The sequence below is a fragment of the Tympanuchus pallidicinctus genome, unplaced genomic scaffold, assembly GCF_026119805.1.
Source record: "Tympanuchus pallidicinctus isolate F22 unplaced genomic scaffold, pur_lepc_1.0 scaffold1, whole genome shotgun sequence".
NCBI classification, from domain to species: Eukaryota; Metazoa; Chordata; class Aves; order Galliformes; family Phasianidae; genus Tympanuchus; species Tympanuchus pallidicinctus.
In genome coordinates, this window is record NW_026294618.1 from 9,432,434 (window position 1) to 9,455,227 (window position 22,794).

The following is a 22,794-nucleotide window of genomic DNA, read 5'->3' on the forward strand; positions in this document are numbered from 1 at the left end:
GCAGGAGCCATTTTGGCTGTTCATTTCACAACAGAAGGTGTCAGGAGGACTGTTGGTAGTTGGTAGGCTTTGAGATGAGGACGAAGGATGGTGGGACTGTGTTCAGAACTGTATTCTTGCTTCCATAGCAAAAGAGAACCATAATGCACTTTCTAGCTGCATGCCAACTTCACCAGGCTCTTAAACTGAGTAAAACTACTTTGGGAGCAGTGCAGTTTCCTGTATTGGGTAAATATCTTAACAGAATGGTTCCCTTCTTCGGGGATTCCCAAGACCTCTCTTTCCACTTCCTCCGTCAGCGATCATATGGGAAGTTAGTGTGGCAAGGAGGGGAAAAAATGGTCAGGAAAAGGGGGAAGAATTCTGTGCCCAACCGTTACAAATGAAACTGTTTGATCCTCAGAGAACACTTGAAGGAAATCTTGTTGTGTAAAGAGAGAATAAGGAGAGACAGCCTCTGTGCTCTGGCACAGGGTAGCCTGGGTTTTCCTGAGTCATGTTCCTATTCACTGTGCTTCCTGACTCCTTTTCATCCATACTGGAGCAATTATCACATTTGATCTTGTTCACAAGTGAGATGCAAAGGATGTGGCTGGCAGAAAATCTGACCCCTTCTTTGTTCTGGAAAAATGAGCAGGAGGGTGTAAACGCGCCGAGTGTCAAGGCAGGCAAATGATGAGAGCAGAAGGACTTCTCACAGTTCTCACTTTGTCAGGTTGCATTAGGCCCTTTCAAGGAAACTAAAGCAAATCTAAGAGGCTGTATAATCTTGTAATTGAAATAGAAAATCAGGGACTCCTCCCCAAAAAAAAAGATCCACTCTGTGGACATATTGAGAAGAAAAACTATTTTAGGTGTGATCTGTGATCTGTATAAATGCCTTATCTGAGACCCCATCATGACTAAGATGTAAAGTATAATGCTGAAAACAAGTAGTGGAATAAAAGTGCAGTGTGAAAGTTGCTCCACTTGAGGTAGTGGCAAAAGAAAATAGTTTAAGTATGGCAAGAGATGAAAGAAAGGTGCTGTAACCCAAATAGTTGCTTGGGTATTGCTAACCAATAGTGGCTGTCTGGGGTGGTGTTCAGCTCAAGAAACTGGAAGCCAGATGGACAGCATTTTTCATAAGCTTGTCAAAGCAGAGGACAGCAATTTTACTGCAGAATATGAAGTCCAGTGTCTGCTAAGGAAATCAAAGGTCTGGCCTTGATTGTATTAAAATTAAAAGATAGGGTGCTGACACATGGGATAAAATATAAAACAGATTCACCGAAAGTAGATGAAACCAGGCTAATCAGATCTCTTGCTGTTTGATAGCTTTTTTTTTTTTTTTTTTTCCAGTTGCAGGCAATCCAATGAAATTGGCCTTCAGGAAAGCAATTATCAGTGTCAAGCAGAAAATGAATAGTCAGAAGGCTGAAGCAGGGATTAATGGCAGAACTGGAAAGTGTGAGGAGTGGGCTGTGGAGGAGTTAGCAGAGAGAGGAAACCTCATTCTGGGGGCTTTTCTTGAAACGTTTTTATTAAGCTGGAAAGGAAAGGAGTACATGGGATTATACTCACTGCTGGGAATCTGGGGGCTTCGATAACTTGGGCTACTAAGAGTACTTGAATGTTCTGATAAGTAACAAATAGGATCAACTTCAGTGGGACAAGGGAGTCCAGCAAGAGGAAATTCTGCACTGGGCTGGGAATAAGAGAGGGAAAGAAAGGGCACTGTCAATTAGCTGGTTTTAGAATAATTATCTGTGTGATGCACATAAAAAAAGGAAGAAAGAGACAAGCAGGATGTACTGGCAAAGGCATTTCCAGTAAATACAGGGAATTTTCACCATCATGGATATCACAGAATGGCTTGGGTTGGAAGCGGCCAACCCATCATGATGGGTGACATTGTACAAAGCACTAGTAAGCTTTTCACTGACCTTCTGTATATGCTCAAGGATTAATTCATGCTGAGAAGAAACAAGGAAAGCACTGAAATCAGGAATAATGCACTCTGCTTTGTGTGTGTAAGCACACATACATGTATGCACATACGCTCATATATTTGCACATGTGCAAACTAGAAATGAGGAACTGCAACTGCTGATCTTAAAACAGAAAACATGCAATGCTTTTAGAATTGCATTATTTGTAAATGGTGTAAAGCAAAGAATATGCAGGTAAGATTTAAAAATAAAGGTTAACACTCGGATAATTGGCTTGATCTCATCACAGCTGTTGCTGCAGTTTAACTAAGCTCTCTAACTTTGTTGGGTAGAAAGGGCCTCAACACGAACTCCTTCTGGGCTGAGCATCGAAGCATTTCTGACCCCAGAAACCCGAGTGGGGACAGCTCTGTGCTTAAGATGTGCCATCAGTCCTAAGGTCTTCAAACTGTGGTACGCATAAACTATTCCTAAATTGTATGCACCACCAAACCTCAAGAAATCCACCAAAGCCAGTCCCATCTGCCTTTCCTCTGGAGGGGACGAGCAGGAGCCAGCCAGATCCTTTCTGCATGCAGAGCTTGGAGCTCAAGGATGGGGGACAAAGACTGGGGAAAAATACAGCTGAGAAATGCAGCTTCTGAATGGAGAGCAGGGTTTGGCCAGTCCTTCAGGGGCTGTCACACGAAGCAAGCAGGACTGGGCATGCTGCACGCAGCCCTGCTGGTGGAGGAACCAGTCCTTCTCCATTCAGTGCAGCCAGGCCTGAAGTTCATTATAGGAATAACTTAAAATAGCAGTTGAGAGTTAAATCGCCGTGACCCAGAGGAATGGGTCAAGGTCTCTTTGGAGGTTTATTGCTCTCAGCATGGCACAGGAGAAGTATGGAGGGTTTGTGGCTATGGTACATGCATTTTGGGGGGGCTGAAAGTGTGGTTCTATTGCTATTGCTGTTAATATGATACTGGAAGGAAAGAGAATTTGCATATGCTCTTGGAAATATTGACTGAGTCTGCTCTTCCTGCTGAAATACTGCTGTTAATGTTTGATAGCAGCTGCCCAACACCAGAAGCCTTTGAGCTGTTTATTGCTCTTGAGAGGTGTTTATATTTATTTATTATGTGTTTGTTGTTGTTTTGTTGTTGCTTCGCTACATACCTAAACCTAGCTGAGAGTTTCTGGAGCCTGGTGCAAACGATTAGAGCTCTGTTCAAAAGCGTTGTTGGCTTTAAATAGTCTTTTCAGATGTCACCATTTCTCCTTTCAAGCAAAAGCCCTACTGATGAGGCACAGCGCTGTGTGCTCCAAGGAGTGGTTGTGTGGTTACTCCACAGTGAGGATTAGTCACACATTAACCGCAGCTGTAAAAACATGTCTATGGGAAAATCACATCCAAACATGGAGGGCCTTTCAGTCAGCCGCTTATTACCGAACGAGGTGAGTTTCTGTATCATTTTTCCTCAGCGTTGTGCAACACACATCAGAGCTGTTTACTCTGCTATCCTGATGCATCGTAGCTTTTCCTCTGGAGCTCTACCTTCCTCACTTCCACACGCTGCGGTCTGCTGAGGTCCTACAGGTGGAGCTGACTCAGCCAAGGTTTCTAAGCCAGGAGGTCTGGGGTGGGCACTCACAGTTAAGTGCTTGGTTAGTCACCCTGTTGCATTGCTACCTGAGGCAAAGCAGGTGGTGACAAATGATGACTTAGGGTGCTGTGGTTGTAACGAATTTAGGCCTGTGAGGAGCAAGTTCACCCTTTCTCATAACCAAGATGGCATCTGAAGCCTGAAGCATCTCTTATTCTTCACTCAATAGGAAATTATCACCCATTTCTGTTGTCCTTGCTCTCCAGACCTTCCCAGAGCTAGTAAAGCTGAAGAGCTCAGAGTGGAAAGAGAAAGAGGACTGCATCCCCCCCAGGACCTTGTGACTTGGCGTGGCCATTCTGTGCATCAAGCACTTGTCCCTGCTACGAGTACTACAGTCTGTGCTCCAGGGCTTCCAGCAGAGGATCCCAGATTTTTATTAACCAACCATGGATTATGTTATCCCCCGTTGCTGCTGAATTTCCTTAGAAGAAAAACAGATCTTCTTAATGGGAATTTTCCTTGTGTGGGGGGAGGGCAGAGCTGATGCGAGATACACAAATAGGAACGCTTTCTCCAAAGTTGCTTTGGGCAAAGAAAGAAAAGCAGGGCTCATGAAGAGCATGTAATTACCATGTCCTCTGCCCCACCCTTACCTTCTCAAGAGAAAATTCTCTCTTCGTACATTACTTGGCTTCTGAATTTGCTGGTTTGCTCCAGGCCCATATCACATGGCCCACTGCAAGTCAGCAACCAACAAAGCCTCTTTCATACAAACGAGCAAGACTCCTTAAGACTCAATCTGCTTGTTGACTATGCCAGGGATAACTGACCTTGCTAACAAGGTTGAGCAGTTCGCTGGTGTTTCTGGAATTGAAGTCCCTGTAAATGGGGACTGAACATGGGAATCCTCAGCCAGCTTTCATGGCCACTTGCTGAGGCCATGTCCTCACTCTGTCTCCTTCCTCACTGAAAAAATTTGGGCTGAGATTTGTTGTTTGCTGGGTCTGTGCCCCCCTGGACCCATGTAAGGAGAAGAGGAAAGAGGTCAGAAAGAGCAGGGGCTGGAGGCTCCAAGAGTCTGTTGTCAAGGTCTGACTGCCCTTGAGGACATCAACAGCTCCTCCCAATTTAGTGTCATCTACAAACTTGCACAGTACACCTTCAGATCCTATATCCAAGTCAGTGGTGAAAACATGATGAAAAAGATTTAAAACATTTTTTATTAAAGCATTTTTAAAAAGAGCAACAAAACCATGTAACTAGTGGGATACGTGACCTTGTTTTACTGAAACTAATGCATCAGTCTGGTTTGATGGCAGTGGGTGCAGTTCTCAGTGAGCTCTCATGGTGCTTATCAGAGATTTTTGATGAAATCTTACTCTTCTTGTACTTCATCCTTGAAAACAGTTGCTCACAAATGTGCATACTGCCAAAAAAATGATGACATGAATGATTGTGAAATGTGAGATATCTTTATCTGGTAAGAGAGGGCTTATAAAAATCTGGTAAAAAGACATGGTCACACTTTTCTTTGCATTGAATATCTGATTGCAGCTCTATATATTCCATTTGAAAAATCGCAGGTAATGTATTTATAGAGACTGAAAATGGAGTTGCAAATTTACAAAAAAATTGATTTTTCTGACACTCTTGAAACCTGTTCTAAAAATTCCTTTATCAAAACAAAAAGCACAGCTGCATGTTTTTCAGTCTTTGCAGGACAGTGTTCAGGCAGTGTATCAAAAGGCATGTAATTATTTGCCACCACTTTGGTTGGCACTGCACTGCACTGTCACCTGTTTCCAGCCTACACAGCACTGACAGCACACTGCTGTGTGGTTGCTGTGAGTGATGGGTGTGATGGTTGCACACACGGGGCCAGGCAGGGCAGCTCAGTGCTGCCATGATGGTGCACAACAGGAGTTGGCAGCAAAACATGCTGGGTTGGGTTGCAAGCAGCCTGCAGGTTGGACATGGCTACTCCAGGGCTTTCACAGTCCAGTCTTAAGGCGTTCCCTTGCCCTGTGGCACTGCTAGTTCTTCTGGATGGAAGGGTAGGGACCAGAATCACCACCTTGTGTACCCTGTGAGTTCTTGCATGTGGGGGACTGGGGGGTTGGCTCCAGTGGGATTTGGAGGCTGTGGCAGACCTGGAAGCAGCACACGGGCCAGCTCCCTACAGGCAACAGAAGCCAGCATCTCAGGTGCCTGTGGCTGCTGCCAACCTGGATCTATCCCTTCCTGTCCCTGACCTCACTGTGGTGACCCAGTCTGAGTACCCACATGGCCGTGCAGGTCTCTGGCTGCAGGGAGTGCCCGAGCCTGGCACAAGTGTGGGGGGTAATGGGGATAGGTCCTTCTTTGGAAGTGAAGCAGGGGTTTTGAAGAAGACAAAGACACAGCTAGGAGAGGTGGTGCCCACAGAAGCATCTCTCTGTCGTTTGCAGGTCGCTGCCTGTCCTACAGCAGCAAGAAGAATAGGTGCTGGGGCCTCTATCTTCTCAGTCCCACTGTGGACACCCAGCCTCATTGCTTTCTGCCCTTTGCTGCCCTGTAGGACTGCCACAGCTCCCAGCCCATCCTGAAAGCCTCAGGGAATGTCAGGCTCAGGTTCCTGCCCTCAGGGATCAGCACAGCCACTGTGTTCTCTCCATAGAAGATGGCTGAGTAGTGAGAAGAGGAGCTGCAGCTGCTGCTCCTGCAAAGGAAAGAGGAGACGAACACCTGTGACGTTGCTTCCAGAGATAGATTTCTTGGGAGAGCTCCTGCTCCCTGGAAGGGTGTGACAGGATCTGCTGCTTACTGACTGTGTGTCCTGGTGGGCTCCCTCCTGCAATTACAGGGGTTGATGTCCTCAGCCAAAGGAGCTCCTCTGGCTGCTGGTCTGCAGGAGCATTTTTCAGGCTTGCTGCCTCTTGTCCCTGTCCTCATGGGGGGATTCTTCTCTCACCGTCTCTTTTCTTGCACCTGGGGCTGCAGATTAATGGGATTCCATTTGGTGGGAGGTGACTGGAGAGGGCTGCCATGCTCCAAGAGGGGACAATTTTACTTACAGCATCCTCGCGTGCTGTGAAGACGAGTGGAAGTCCCAAACCGTTGGTAAAGGAGACAGAGCGAGTGGATGTGGAGCACCTCTAGAATCTTCCCGGTTACCTCCGTGTTGGCACTTCCTCTGTCTCTCTTCCTGTATGGGCACAGAAAGCAGCAAGTGAGAGGGGAGCATCCCCAGCAGCCTCAGCGGCACCCCGCAACCCATGGCACAGCCAGGCCCAGCCCCTGCCTGCCCCGGGACTCCCAGCCGAGCCTGGCCAGCCCCGCTGGGACACGGCCTCTCCTCCCAGGCAGGGCCCCAGCCCAGCCCTGCGGATGGCCCTGACCCCTCTGACCCCCCTCCCTGTGCTGCAGCGCCTGGCTCAGCACCAGCCCTGACTCCTACCTTCCAGTTCCACAAGGCCGTCATGAATGCAAATAATGCTATGTTCAGCATGATCCAGAGGATGGGATAGAAGATATCGTCATCCTCCAGGCTGAGAAAGAAGCTCATTCCCCAGAAATCAGCCATGTTTGTCACATACAAAGAGAGCCAAGTGGAGCTTGAGGACAAACAGCTGGACACAGACATACCTCTTGTTCAGAACTCAAAAAAAATAATCTGTGGCATTACAGATCCAAGAATCCAATTTTGTAATGCTGAAAGGACACCATGAAAGTCATTGACGATGTTTTAACTTGAAAAGCAAAAATGATGAGATGTCTCTGCTTAAATAAACACTACTTGCTGCACTCTCAGCAAGTTCTGCTGATGATATAAACTGGGAGGAGAGGTTAAGACACTGTGGGGTTGTGCTGCCAGCGAGGACAGGCTGGAGATTTGGAGGGGCAGGAACTTTTAGAAGTTCAACAAGGGAAGTGCGAAGTCCTTTCTTTACCTGTGGAAAAACAACCCCATGCACCGATGTACGCTGGAAGCTGCCTGGCTAGAAAAATTTGCTAGCACGTTAAGCTTGATTTTGTCATTTTCCTCTTCTAAAACTCTTCTTAGGGTTAACCTCATCAAGCTGCTGACTGATTTAGGAAGAAGAACTCTTGATCTGAACTTCACTTTGGCACTGCTTATCTCTGTTCTTCAGCTGTTCCAGCTCTTTGCTTAGCTGGATGTTCAGAAGTAGTGCAATTATTGAAGAACTAATAGATGCCTAACTGATGTATCTACACGGTGGTACTTGGGCTTTGCATGAGCAACCTAACTGAGCTGATAGTGTACAAAAATGGAATAGAATTTATTTCATTCTGCTTTTGCTGTATTGGTTTGATAAGACTTAATGTTTTCAATAACCAAAAAATTTTCCTAACAGTGAATATACACTGAACATATCTGTTAAGCAAAAGAGTGCAGTTTATTGTACAATTATTCTTCAGAATCATACCATATTTGATCCAATTTTCTGAAGGAATTTGTAAGTCTTCCTCTGGTAGCAAGAAAGATCAGACATATGTTTAAACAAAAAGGTTAAAATGTTCTTGTTACATAAAACATCTTTGTTTTCAAATCTGCTGTTTTCATTTTGTACATCCATTTCTTTCTAGTGTCCTCTTATTACTTCCATCTCTTGCCCTATTCTTGGTAGATCGTTTTTACCCCGTTTTTTGAGGATAAATGTTCAACTCTTGGTACAAAACACTTGGGCTGTTAAAAGACTGAGCACACCATGCAAACATCTGGAAATCCTGGCAGCAAGGCATTGTTTTGAATAGCCAACTAGTTGGCCAAGTCCTTGACAGGGGATTGCTTGGAGAATGTCCTTGAAAATTTCTTGGAAAAAAACTGAGATCTAGAGGGTGAAAATGGGAGAAATGTCATTTCAAAAGAAGAAGTACGCATGCGTACATGTAGACGTGCATGTCTATGAGTGCACGTATGTCAGTGTGCAACAGCTCCAGTATTCTGCTCTGCAGATGCATTTCAGATGTCAAGGCGCCTTTTGCCATGGCACTGTTCAGTTTTGCATCAAGAAGTGAAATTCTGAGCACTTTGTCCAGTCTTGAAAACCTTCAAGCTGGAAGGGATATTGCTATATTAGGAGAAATTTTAAAAAGAAGAAAAGATGTCTAAGGTAGAGACCAAAGTTTTGAGTAACTTAGAAAGATCAGAGGAATTAAAGTTGTACAAAAGTCATTTCAAAACAGACTGCTTGCCCAAAGCTGTCTGAAAACTCTGGAACTTTACCAACACTTTCAAATCAAGGCTGTACCCCTGATATCCAGAGGAATTCTCCTGCTCTACACACATCTGAAGAGAGCAAGGGACATAGCCTTCCAAAGACTCCTGTGGGTGTTTCATGCAGATAAAGTTCTCAAACTGACATTCCCAAAGTTGTGTTAAGCAGTCTTCCTCTAAGAGTCTTACTCTGAGTCCATTGATGATAACTTTCTGGTTCAAATACTGAACTGACTGACCAGAGGAGAAGTGCTGCTGGACCTGGTGCTCACCAATGTGGAGGAGATCGTTAAAGATATAAAGATTGGAGGCAGCCTGGGCTGCAGCAACAGTGCCCTGCTTGAGTTTGTGATCTCAAGGAACGTGAGCTTGGCGAAGAGTGGAGTCAGGAACCTGAATTTCAGGAGAGCAAACTTCAGGTTAAGGAATTGTTGCTTCTTCCTGGGAAGAAGTCCTTAGAGGAGGAGTGGAACAAAGCTGGTTACTCTTTAAGGATGCTTTTATGAGAATGCAAGAGTTCTCCATCCCTCAGAATAAGAAAGCAGGAAGGAAAAGGGCAATCTGATCTAGCGTGGGCTGGCAAGGGCCTGCTGATCAAACTGAGGGAAAAGAAGGGCAGGTACAGGTAGTGGAAGCAAGGACTGCCATCTCCAAAGAATACAGGGGAGACAGGATTAGGAAAGCCAAGGCACAGATGAAGGGGAACTTGGTGAAGGATGTTAAATCAACAAGAAGGTATGGAAGAGACAGGCCAAAGAGTGTATCTCCTCTCCTAAATGAGAAAAGAGAATTGGCTGCAACAGATATGGAGAAGGCTGAGGTACTCAATGAGTTCTTTGCCTCAGTCTTCACTGGCAGCCAGGATTCTCACATCTCTGAACCTGAACTTCTGGTTGGGAACTGGAGGAGCAAAATCCTCCACCACTGTAAGGGTGGAGCAAATTTGACATCAATTCATGAGATTGAATGTGTGTGAGTCCATGGGGCTGGATGATGTGTGAATCCAGGGTCCTAAGGGAGCTGGCTGATGTGACTGCTGAGCTGCTCTCCATCCTATTTGAAGAGTCATGGCTGTCAGGCAAAGTCCAGGGGACTGAAAAAATCACTCCCACTTTCAGGAAAGGGAGGAAAGAGGACCTGAGGAACTACAAGCCAGTGAGCCTCACCTCTGTGTCTGAGATCACAGACGGATCTCACAGATCACGGAACAGATCCTCCTGGAAAACATATTAAGGCACATGAGGGATGAGCGGTGATCTGAGACAGCCAGCATAGCTTTACCAAGAGAAGTTCATGCCTGACCAATCTGGTGGCCTTCTGTGATGGAGTGACAGCATCAGTGGACAAAGGGAAGACAACTGATGTCATCTATATGGACTTCTGCAAGGCCTTTTGACAAGATCCCCCACCACATCCTTATCTCTAAATTGGGAAGATACGGATTTGAAGGGTGAACTATTCAGTGGATGAGGAATTGGTTGGAAGTTCGCAGTCAGGATTGTGGTCAGTGGCTCTGTGTCCAGGTGGAAGCTAGTAATAAGCTCTGTCCCCCAGGAGTCTGTCTTGGGACTGGTACTCTTTAACATCTTATCAGTGACACAGATGATGAGACCGAGAGCACCTTCAGCAAGTTTGCTAGTGACACCAAGCTGAGCAATGAGGTTGATATAGCAGAAGGAAGGGGTGCCATCCAGAGGGACCTTGATAAACTTGAAAGGTGGGCCCTTGTGAACTTAATGGTTCACACTGCCCTGGAGGTGTTCAGGGCCAGGCTGGATGGGGTTCTGGACAATCAAATCTACTATTTGATCTATGGTTGGCAACCCCACCTGGGGTGTGGGGGGAGGAACTTGATGATCCCTGAGGTCCCCTGCAACCCAAGCCATTCTATGATTCTATGATTATTACAATGAGTTAAGTTGTTTCTATTCATTAATGGTATTTCCTTTTGGCTTGGCAAGCCTGACTGCTGCTTTAGCTCTAGTGACAGTGCACCAGAACTGTATCTCACTAGTAAATACAGAACAGCTAAAAGTGCCTTGCATTTAAGAGATATCTTAATGTGTTCTTCGTTCACGTGAGAAAACTCCCTTTATCACTGTAGCAATAACTGTTGGATAGACTGACCAGATTAAAAGAACCAAATAAGTTCTGCTGACTTCACAGGTTGAAAGGGTTTCATTCAACTCACAAAATTTGGCTAAACAAAATCATCATGTAGTTTGGTTAGAAATGCTTAGCAGGAGACAGATAATGTGCAACCTGATTAATACAACAAATAATTAGACATCTTGTCACCTGAGTGCCTTCAATTAGACAAAGCAACACAACTAAGAACGTTTACCAGCTCTCTACTATCCACAGGGATACCACCTCTGCACATATCATCCTCTTCTTAACTTATTGCACAAAGTAGTGGAGTTTGGAGGAAGAGGTTCACAGAATCACAGAATCACAGAATCACAGAATCACCCGGGTTGGAAGGGACCTCAAGGATCATGTAGTTCCAACCCCCCTGCCTAGCAGGGCCACCAAACGTACACATTCAGATCAGGTTGCCCAGGACCCCGTCCAACCTGGCCTTGAACACGTCCAAGGACGGGGCATCCACAACCTCCCTGGGCAGCCCGTTCCAGAGCCTAACCACTCTCCTTGTGAAGAACTTCCCCCTAACATCCAACCTAAATCTTCCCTCCTTCAACTTGGATCCATCCAGGTTCTCCCTGTTGTTTTGCCGTGGGCCATCTTACTCCCCTAAAACAAGGTTGCTTTCATGTACTCAGCAGCTGTTTTGAGCAGCGAGTCCAATGGATGGTGAAATATTAACCATCTGCCCGCTGCCCCCTGTATTAACAAAGTTGGATCAGTGATTAACCCTTCAGCCTGATATTTGAAGCCTTGGGTTTTACATTCCAAGGGTGGGGCCCAGCCATGCTCGAGTGAGGGCTGTGAGGCTGATCCTTGATGTTCAATCACCACACAACTGTCACAGCTGGTGGCAAGCTCCCAGAAAGTGGAAATAGAAGAGCTGCGTGATTTCATGAGAAGTATCATAAATCAGTGAGATTATCCTTTGTACATTGGATACTGCATTTTGCTGGTGCTTTAAACGTCTAGAAGTGCATGGCCCTGTTTTCTCTTGGAGGAACTTCAAGCATGACTGAGTTGACTTTCAGGCCCTTCAGAAATTCCTCGTAAAGAGGAATTCACAGAACAGATTGCTGCAGTCCTGTCCCTTGCCTTGCAAATTGCTTAAATGGTTGCACTGGATATTATCTTCTCTAACACGTGTGGAAGTATGCAATAGTACAAATGTGATCTGAAGTAGGTTTGAATAGAACAGGCAGTTTGCTTATGGCACCTGGTCAAATGAATTAGTCATGTCTGACACCCTGAGGTCTGGAAATGCTCACAAACAAAACTAACGAAAGGAAAATACACAGCGACTCAACGCAGATTTAAAGACAATTTTAAGCCCCTGACCACTCAATAAACTGGTGGCTCCTACTGAATCTCAAAGCACATTTGTTAATTGGCTTCCAGCAGAGAATAATGACAGCAGAACCTCCCCTCCCAGCACAGCCTCATCTGTCTGTTCAAAGTGCAGCGAATTGGTCCTAAGGTGCAGCTACTGTTTTCTCCACACAGTAAAAAACAGCCCTTTGAGTGTTTAAAATTTAAATGGGCCAGAACTTAAAATGCAATTTAATTTAAATATGTGTTCAATCCAACAGCCTAATCACTGAGCATCTTGAAAGAGCATTAGAGCTCATTTAACTAGTAGCTTTTACAGGTCATTTAGCTAATAGTAGTCTTTATGGCATTAAACAATTTCAATGGAGTCTGAAATCTGTAAAGGTGCTCATTAACATGGTTTAGACAGATATATCTATCAGGCCGTACATGGGACCAATCCATTCTAGATCTCATAGGGTGTAATACTGTTTTCCACAAAGGTCATCATGTGTGTATCTAAGATATTTTTCTATTCAGGAAAAAAAAACGCTACTATACTCTGCACCACGGGTGTCCAACTTTTTGGCTTGCCTGTGCAGCTCTGAGTGAAGAGGATTTGTCTTGGGTCACATATGAAATAAGTAGGTTGCTCTGAAAATAATGCCTCCTATTTATTTCCATGGAAAATACAATGGATTCAAAGAGAACAACACTATTTGATAGAGCAAATTCTCAGCTACCAAACACTATTTTTCAATATAAGCACTACTACTAGCTATGCATCTTCACGGGCTACGAACAAGAGCATGAATATCATGCTTATAAAAGTCTGTTGCTGTCGCCACTGCTAAAACTCACGGCCGACAGCCTCACTGTGCTCACATCCACTGTTTGGTCTCCAGAAATGTTCAGCAAGTGTCAATGAATATCAGGAAGTGCCATTTTTTCCACATAAAGGAATTCAATTCCACATTTTGCTACATATGCACTTCAGATTCTTTCTGTCATTGGGAAACACCACACACCATTATGATATATTACAAATCTGCCCACACTTGCTGACTTTGATGCTGAGAAGTGAAATATTTTTACAACAGCCTTTGCAAAGCGAGGCGTATCTGATTAGAACAGAAAGAAAGAAGAATAATGATGTTAGGGGTTCCTTCTTCTCTGGAATAAGCTAAGCAGTGCCACAGAGCAGAACAGTGCATGAAGATATGAGTGGTTGGTGGTGATGGCACAGAGTGTACCCTCAGCATGTTTATTGATGATACCAAATTGGGTGGAGTGGCAAATACTCTGGAGGGCTGTGCTGCCATTCAGAGAGACCTGGACAGGCTGAGAACTGGACAGAAAAGAACATCATGAAGTTCCACAAGAGCAAGTGCAGAAACTTGCACCGGAGGAGGAATAACTGCGTGTATCAGTACAGATTAGAAGTTGACCTGCTGTAGCGGAGCTCTGCAGAGGACTTGGGCATCCTGGTGTAGGGGAACTTTTATGCCATGACCTGAACTGATGATTGAATACCTGGTGAAGGGGTGGCCGGCCCAGGAAGCAGAAGTGCAAGCAGTTCACCTGAGCTTCCCTTGTGACTCTACCCCTTCATGGGCTCATTTAAGGGCTAGCATCCTGGAGAACGTTTCCTGGGTGAAGGTCACTTCTTGAGAAGGGATGTGTTATAGCTAGAGAACTTAAAGCCAGTTGAATGTGTTAACTTTTTTTTTAATGTATGATTATTGATATTTCTATTAGTACCATCTGCAGCACTGCGTCCTGGCCTGGGGCCCCCAGTACAGGAAGGACGTGGAGCTCTTGGAGCGGGTCCAGAGGAGGGCACTGAGATGATCAGAGGGCTGGAGCACCTCTCCTGTGAGGAAAGGTTGAGGGAACTGGGACTGTTTAGCTTGGAGAAGAGAAGGCTCCAGGGAGACCTCATTGTGGCATTCCAATAGTTGAAGGGAGTGTATAAAGCGGAGGGGGAACGGCTGTATAGGAGGGTGGACAGTGATAGGACAAGGGGGAATGGTCTTAAACTGAGACAGGGCAGGTTTAGGTTAGATATTGGGAGGAAGTCTTTCACACAGAGGGTGGTGACACACTGGAACAGGTTGCCTAAGGAGGCTGTGGATGCCCCATCCCTGCAGGCATTCAAGGCCAGGCTGGATGTGGCTCTGGGCAGCCTGGTCTGCTGATTGGTAACCCTGCACATAGCAGGGGGTTGAAACTAGATGATCTTTGAGATCCTTTCCAACCCAGGCCATTCTATGATTCTGTGATACTTTGTCTGGTATTGGAAAGAACTTGTCAGTAGCAGTTCTGCTGCTTCTTAGGGCCAACACCTAGTTGTAACAGGTTGGCTGTGAGCCTGTAGTGTGTTCTTGTGGCCAAAAAGGCCAATGGTGTCTAGGGGTACATTAAGAGAAGTGTGGCCAACACGCTGAGGGAGGTGATCCTCTCCCTGTACTCTTCCCTTTTGAGGCCACATCTGGAGTACTATGCTCAGTTCTGGGCTCCCCAGTACAAGAATAACCTTGCTGTGCCCAGCAAAGGGCTATGAACATGATTAAAGGCCTGGAGCATCTGTAATGCAAAGAGAGGCTGAGAGAACTGTGCTTGTTCAGCCTGGAGAAGAGAAGACTGAAAGAGGATCTTATGAACATAGCTTAGATGATCCCAAGTGGTTCCTTCCAACCTCAACCGTTCTGTGATTTTTTTTTTCTGATGAATCAGAGGAAGGCTGAAAAAAAAACTGCTGAGGGGGCAGGAGAGCAACCTCACACCAGTAGCCACTGTGCCCAGTACCATTTCCCGTCTGTCTGTCCTGTGGTTGTTGTGCAGTGTGAGGTTTTTGAAGTCCAGAGAGTTCAGACTGAGGCAGTCTGTGCTATGCAGGTTCTCATGTTCTTGTTTTTCTTGCATGGTTCTGCTTATCCAAGGGGGGAAGGCCAAAAGGTTGTCCAAAGTCCTTAAAGAGCAAGAATTATGGAGAAATGTAATACCAGTCCCAAATGTCTTAATCACTAAAACCTGTGCCTTAGTCCTGTCCTCTGTCTTTGGGAACAGGCTTGGCTGATGGAGTCACACGTATGGCTGCCTTCATTGCTTCTTCTGGGAAATCAATCTGGGGGAAGAACAAGTTGGACACTGTGCAACATAGGCTGGGGGGGAAGGGTTGACACAAATTTCATCTGCACTGATTTGCAGGAAATGCAAGCATTTCCAGGATCCTAGTATGGTTTAAAGCTCTTCTATGCGCTCCTGGCTACAATGTCACATGAACACTGTATATACTCGTTATGCACACATGCACACTATGCTGACAGAGATTAGAAATACAGTGAAGTGAATTAAATGAACATGATTAAGAAATACTCCCACCCTAGCGAATATATATTGACTGACATGGTAACTTAGTGTTGATGAGTCAGGTAGCATAACCACACAAAACCTTATATTCATATGGCCAGCTAAGAAACATTTGTGGGTAGCAGTTGCAAAGATCTCTATTTCCCATTGATTTCATAGCTACAGGAAAAGAAAGCATTCCCATTCTTGCGTATACTGACAGAAGGCTGCAATCTTAGTATAGCCCCTGTTAGATGACTGAATAGGGATAGATCTTAGTACATTAGAAAAGACCAATAAAATTCACTGTCAGCTCTCAGAATACTTCTAACATAGGCAGGAATGATCTTGTAAGGATGAGATAAAAAGAGCAGAGTGATGAGATTCAAGCAACTTCAGCCAGTACTGCTCTGTCTCACAACTCTGCTACATTGCAGGCAAGAGGCTGTGCTTCTGCACTGTTTGCAGGGACAGCCCAATGGAGACTGGGTCTCTGCCCACACTGAGCAGGGCGCACAGCTGTTTATGGCAGACTGCAGCAGCCTGCAGAGCTCAGCCCGAAGCCTCTGTCTGCTTTCTGACCACACGCATGGTTAGGAACACAGGGGATGCTCATATTGGGACTCTTGGCAAGCCCACATGGGGAGATGAGGGGCAGCTTCTCCCTCAGCTCATTTGGCTGATGTGCTAGCTCCTATTCTAGCTAATACATAAAATATTTAAACTTGAATTTTGGAGCCAAAATCCTGATTTTCTGCACTTCAAGCTAGTGTGGCCAGGTGAGAGAGAACTCCTACTTTTGTGGCGTGTGGAAAGCCCTGTATTAGGTACTGTCAATGACATGAATTGTAATCTCGCTCTTCATTCTTCTTGCCTACTGAACTACTCTAAGACCCGCTTCTGCCACCAGTGTGTAATCCATTAAGTATAATTGTGTATGTTCAGTAAGGCTTTTTGGGGGTGAATTATGCAAAGCAGTAGCAGATAATGTGATCTGGTGGTTGGCAGCCCTGTCCATGGAGTTTGATTTCAAGCCATTCTATGATACGTAGTGCATTTCCAAGCTGTCAGCCTTTGTGAAGCCCTAAGAGTGGTTATAGCTGAGAACTAAGTGTTGGGATGTGCTCAGCGCTCCAAGTGTTTGTTACCTGCTTTAGGAGTAACGGAACTTGTTAATTGCTTTCCAGGCTACTGATGGATAAATTTAGAGGAAAAGATTCTGAGCAGAACAGTGTATCATTCCTGCTTTTCTAAGTGCTTCCTGAGAGCCAGGTACCCCAAGAACCTGCCCATGAACTTTAGCCATGTAAGCCTGCTTGGCAAAACCTAACCAATTGCGCCTGCCTACACCCCTATTCATATCAAGGCTGAAGTTGTCTGATTCATTATGGTGTTTAGTGAAGAATCAACAGCAAAATAACGGTCTCTCTGGGCTTTATTTCTTCCTAATGTTTTATCAGGATTATCTTGTCCCATGGGAGAAGCTGTCCTGGTCCTTGACCATTGGAAGATGCTAACAAAACCACACGTGGAGAATTAAAATACATAAAACAATTCTGTGGGCTGAAAGCATCAGTGGCTGTGCAGGTGTTAAATTTCAGGATTATTTGTACTTGGTTGGGTTTTCCTAGACCTTGTACTCTGCATATGCACCGCCACCCCCTCAAGTGCACAAGTGGAAAATTAGCAAGCTAACTCTTCATGTAAATAGATGAAAAATCTCAGCTTTTTTTTCCATCTGTCGTCCCTAGAACATATATTACAAGTATTTAAACATTGTTCCTCACAGAGAACACCAGGGGCTGGGGACTGTTCCCGGTGCTTTTCACAAAGGGGCAGCGAGATCAGCCATATGGATGGGAGCTGTGCTGCCCACTGTTCCTCAGGGCCAGCACATGGTCCCTGGCCTGGTTTATTTATTAATAGAGACTAAAGAGATAATCCAAAACTGGAAGCAATCTGTTAAGTGATTTAAAAATTGAAGTCATTTGAAAATGTGAAATCAGGCACTTAAAAGTATGAAGTGTGAGTGATTTGTACTGAGTAGACATGGCTTACATTCTGGGCCTACTCATCTGCCTTTCTGTCTTCTGCAACAAATGCAAGCCCCATCTTTCCAGCACAGTTGTTCAGAAGATTGCTTTCACAACATTCAATTAAAGCATCTTTCAGCAAGTGGAGGCTTTTTTCCCCAATGTGAGCAACTACAAAAAGATGTGCTGTCAGTCTGTCGTGTGCCATCAGATAGGCATTTAGCAGGTGGGAAGGCTGAGAGCATCAGAAAAGGTGTGACAAAAAGCCTGAGGGATGAGCCATAAACCCAGATGATTTTATTGTGGTAGTGAAAAGGAAAGAAAGTCCTTTACTCTCTTTTTCACATATTTTTGGTCCTTCAGAGCAGACACTTGAAGCAGTCCCTGTCGTCGCTGCCAGGCCATTTGCCCAGTGGTGGGAATGGCTGCCAACAACCATCCAGCCTTGGAAACATTTTGTTCCCGGGAAGCTGCAAAACCTGCCAAAGAAGATGGGTAAGTACCTGAGCCTCAGTCAGCCCAGGAGCTTCCTTAAAAGGCTTTTGGAGTCAATCCACGAGTGGAACAACGTGAGATTTTGCAAACCGCTCACCTCCAGCTTAGTCTACTCCTGTGAAAGTCACTGGAGAGTTTTTACTGAGGGTACAGCAGTGTGTGACAGTCTGACTACACCCAAACTTTATGGGCATTGAGGTGTTATGCAGGTCAGCCCAGATGCTGTCATGGCCTGGAGCAGTGTTCCGGCTCCCCGAGGGCTCCTCACCTCTGTGCTCAAAGGCAGAGCAGAGGGCAAGTCCCGCTCCTCTTTTCATCTGATGCACCAAACACCTCTTAGAAATGGCATCTGGTGGCAAAACAGCAAGTAATGAGCTATGTGAGGAACACTGCATCCATTGCCAGCCTACTGTTTTTCTGCGACACCAGGATGAGCTACTAAGGAACTTGCTCAGTGATTTTTACTTAGCACAGGTTTACACAGAGATTTTTTCTCAATGATCTCCAAGAGTAAAGAGTGCTGTGTACATAGGTCATGGCATTACATCAGTGCATATACTGCATTATTTCATATACCACGTAACAGCTTATGGAGAATACTGTAGGACTTCCAGGCTCCCATCTCATTTTCACAACAGGAAGCCTCCACCTTGCTGCTGTACTGCTTCTAGCTGTGTCAACAGATTGACAGAAGAAATACCATTAGAAAGACCATCAAGAAATAACATCTATTTCTGAGTTGCAGCCAACTCCTGACACAAGAGGTCAAACATTAGCAGTGTACAATCAGGCTCCTAGCAGTCCGGGAGAAGTGACCAATCCTTAATTTACCTGGACCTGCAGAAGGCTGGAGCTGCATGCAAACCCATCTGATCTCCTGGAAGGAACTTCAAGCTCAAAAAACGAGCACCTCCCGTCACAGAACTTAGGATTTCTACAGCTCGCATCATACTGAACATTAGGCTCCAAATCATCACCACATCTATTACTTGTTAGCTTTGACTTCTCTCAGGAAAACTCACATGCCAAGATCGCATCTTTTTAAAAACATCCCTCATGGGACAGGACCCTGATAATGGGATTTCACCATCTCAAAGTCCATATACTAACTTTTTAATATATAAATGTGTCTCAGCATAATTCTCAGTTTAATGTGGTTTGCATCTTCATAGCTTCACTTTAATAAAATGTTAATCATTTGTAATAATGCTAATTCTGTAAAGTAACAGCTGTTTAACTTCTAACTTTAAATATCAGAACAAACATTTTAATAAGCAGATAGATATTGCTTTCACATATACTCTATACACTCTTCTCATCTTTAAAATGTTTTAATATGTAAGTATACACATTTTATGAAGGAAGTTGTATCATGGCCAATTAGTAAAGATGCTACAATTGATACCATCTGCTGGGTTCAAGTGATGTTCAAGCCTTAGTAAAATGATCGTCAAATATTGGCCTGCTCTTATGCCTTTCAGCTTCAATGGAAATATGACTGACATCAATACAGTCATGTGTGACATGTTTCATTGATAAAAGTGTTCTGTTCTAAAAGTTCCTTCTTTATTTGTGGCTAGAAGTTTGGTATATTTGTTATTTGTTTAGGTGAAAAGCAGTAAGTCTGAGAGTGACTCATGAATGGAAGTTAAATACATTACAGAGGGTGATAATGCAGTCTGAAAGGTCAGGTAAATATAACCCCCAGAAGGGAAATTTACTTTATTTGTTCCCTGGAAGATCAGCTGAACTTTGTGGCTATCAGTCATGAACCTAACAAGTTCTGGCTAGTTCCTGCAATTTAGGAACTTTTCACCCTGCAATTTTGATGCTTTGAAACTACCTGGGAGAATTTTATTTCGAGTTTGACTTTATCTGGATTCTGTCATCATCTCCAAGGAAAGAAACCAATGCAGAGCTTTTACTTCAGGGCGATGTATAACTTTTTTTTTTTTTTCCAACTGAAAAATCACATGATGGAAGTGCAGCTCCCAAGTTTTACTCCTCAAAGCTGCACTGTGCTTGGCATCTGCCCTGACTTGCATAGGCCACTCCACACGTTAAACAGCAGTCCTTAATGACTTGTGTAGTAAAAAAGAAACAGTGTTTCAGTGTATGTTAAAAGAAGTCTTGCTTCTTCTGATTTACTATTGACTTTCCTCATCTTTCACGTTTTGTACTTTATGTCCAACTTCTTTTAGGAAAAGCAATCACACACCCATCCCCCTCTTTTTACTTTTGTAGGTTTCTATGCCTATCCCTTTACAGACATCCTCTGCAGGGGGGAACAGTAGCAACAAGTAGATTCCTGCACTGCACAGCCTCGCTTCTGCTTTTTGTTCTTTGTCCCAACCAGAATGTACCTGTGTTTGCTTTCCTGCGTGTGCTGTGGTACTATGTGTGTTTATTCTGGTCGTGGTATGCTGTGAAAACAGCCGTAATAACCACACCACAGGTTCCAAAAAGCTTTTTGCTTTCTTCCTTTTAGAATCATAGAATCATTAAGGTTGGAAACAACCTTCAATATCATCCAGTCCTACCATCAAACCCATCACCATTGTGCCCACTCATAAGTCACAGAATCATTAAGTTTGGAAAAGACCTCTAAAATCATCAGATCCAACCATCAGTCCATCCTCTCCGTGCCTGCTAAGTATGTCCTAAGATGGTGTGTTCAGTGCCAAAAACAGAGCCTCAGGTGGGGCTCACTGGGACCCGCAGGCCCCAGCCACAACTAACCAACCTACACAGCACTGTTCTTTGTGGTAGAACACAGCACATGTTGTATGTTGCAGCATGCACGTTGTCATCTGTGGCATTTTAGGTGTCACTTTTGCAATCTGATTTCAATCAAATTATTTTAAAAAGAGTATAATTTGGAAGGGAGCTCTGGAGCTATCAAGCACAGCCTCGGAGCAGAATCAACTTCAAATTTAGGAGAGGTTGCCCAAGGCGTTTTTCCACCCTTATCAGTTGGTCTAATAAAAGATTAACATGCCCCACAAAACTTGCCCCAGTTACCCACTTTCACATCAGCTTTTAGAAAATCCTGAAGGACGGAGACTCCAACACACCTCCACGGTACACAGCTCGCAAGCTCTGAAGAAAACTCAAATCCTGAGACGGTCCCAGGCAAGATAAGATCCATTCAGCAATAGAAAATGCATCATGAATTAACACTTACACGGCCGAAGCGTGCACTTGTGTTTTAATGCGTGGTTTTTCCTTTACGTTATTCTCTGTGTGCCTTTACGGAAGCGCTGCATGGCTCTCTGTTGACGCTGCACAAAGGTGACGCATGGGAAACACAAGGAGGTGTGATGACGGGCTGAGATAAGCGGGAAGATCAGGAGGCACCTGAGAGCCTCACCCCGCAGCAGGCGGGCGATGGTGTTTTGCAGGAGAGAGGTCTACGTCTGCCTTTCCTCTCTACTGAGCAAGACTAGGTCTAGATCTTATCTGAAAGTAGCCTGTATTGCTTCAATGACAGGCACAATCCCTGGGCTGTGAACGTAGTCATAAAAGGAGTTTATTTCTTTGTATATTGAGAATCAACGGGGAAGGGAGTGAACTCTGCTGCTATACAGTACTTTAATACTGGAGATAATCTCTCTATATTGATGATAAATAATGCATATTTAAGTGGCTTTATGACAGCAGGATGAAAAAAAAAGAAACACCAAGCACCTGGATACAAAAGCAGATCTGTAGTTTTTTTATCATGACTGAAACAAGTAGAGATCTATGTTTAATTATTTCATGCAGAGCAGAACAGTGTCAGCTGGAAAGGCTGAGCAAAGGCCATTCAACCATATAGCTGGATGGAGCATTTACCTGGGGGCAAGAGGACAGAGGTTCAGTTCAATGGAGACATTTTCCTGTGAAATGAAGTTTCCCTGTTCCTTCGTTTCAGCTCTCTCACCACTATGCAGGAGAGCTTGGGAAAGAATGGGCAACAGCTTCATTCTCAGCATTCTCATGAAGAGGGCACCTCCAGTCTGTATATGCATATAGATAGGAATGGTTTTATGTGCATATTTCTTTCTATGCATATGCATGTATATGCTTTTTAACTAGACTTCACAGCCTCCCTTTCACAGGGTTGCATCAAGGGTTACTTTGGAAATAGTCTTGATATCTTTCACGATAACAAAAATTTCCATTTGTTCCCAGATTCCAATTCATGGCAAACACTTCTCACAGTCTGTGAGCTCTCTGAGCACCTTTCAGTACTTAAAGTACATACCAGCCACTGTAAGCTATCCTTAAATATCATGTGCAAATGTTTACATTCACCGAAACTAAGCTGCTGCTGCTTCTTTTTTCCTGTCTTGCTCTCATAGGCACCAGATTCTTGTGCACTTACTGAGAATGCACATAACCATCAACAGTTTTATGGTGAACTCATAGCTAGAAACCCCACAAAAAATGCTTCCCTGTCCTGTACCTGCTCTCTGTACTGTGGAACTGTCTGGGGAAGCTCAGCCTACCTGCCCAAGCTGGGCAGGACATTGATGGTTATTCATCATGTGGGGAGCAGCCTCAGTGGGCAGCTTTCTTAATGAAGTAATCCAGAAGTGAAAGGGTAATGTTTACCAAACCTGTTTCAAAATGGCTGATTAATCAAATACACGGGTGTTTATTGAGGCTGTTGCTAGGTACTTACTGTTATTGAGATAATTGCATGACTCAACCAAGCTAGACAAAGTGTTACTGTTGCTCTA

At 44.6% G+C, this 22,794-nt stretch overlaps 1 protein-coding gene across 2 annotated transcripts; it reads right to left on the reverse strand.

Moving 5' to 3' along the window:
* Positions 1–4,719: 4,719 nt before the first annotated feature.
* Positions 4,720–21,517, reverse strand: LOC128083549 (uncharacterized). 2 transcript variants are annotated; one of them, XR_008208122.1, is made up of 3 exons: positions 21,255–21,517; positions 6,574–6,704; positions 4,720–6,493 (listed from the first exon to the last, which is right to left on the reverse strand). XR_008208122.1 is itself a non-coding variant. In XM_052688943.1 (2 exons), exons 1-2 carry the CDS (start codon positions 7,140–7,142, stop codon positions 4,820–4,822), a joined length of 696 nt encoding a protein of 231 aa, XP_052544903.1. In that variant the 5' UTR covers positions 7,143–7,608; the 3' UTR covers positions 4,720–4,819. The 2 variants fall into 2 exon arrangements, 1 of the variants encoding a protein (XP_052544903.1); XM_052688943.1 differs by lacking the exon at positions 21,255–21,517 and having other exon boundaries at positions 4,720–4,946; positions 6,574–7,608.
* Positions 21,518–22,794: the final 1,277 nt, after the last annotated feature.

Bases quoted from the DNA above. Each gene is read 5' to 3' on its own strand.
- LOC128083549 (XM_052688943.1), bottom strand. From the start codon at position 7,142: ATGTCTGTGTCCAGCTGTTTGTCCTCAAGCTCCACTTGGCTCTCTTTG. The intron at 4,947-6,573 runs GTAAGTAAAATT...TTTTTTTGGCAG, and splicing joins TCACAGCACGCGAGGATGCT to TATGCACATTTGTGAGCAAC.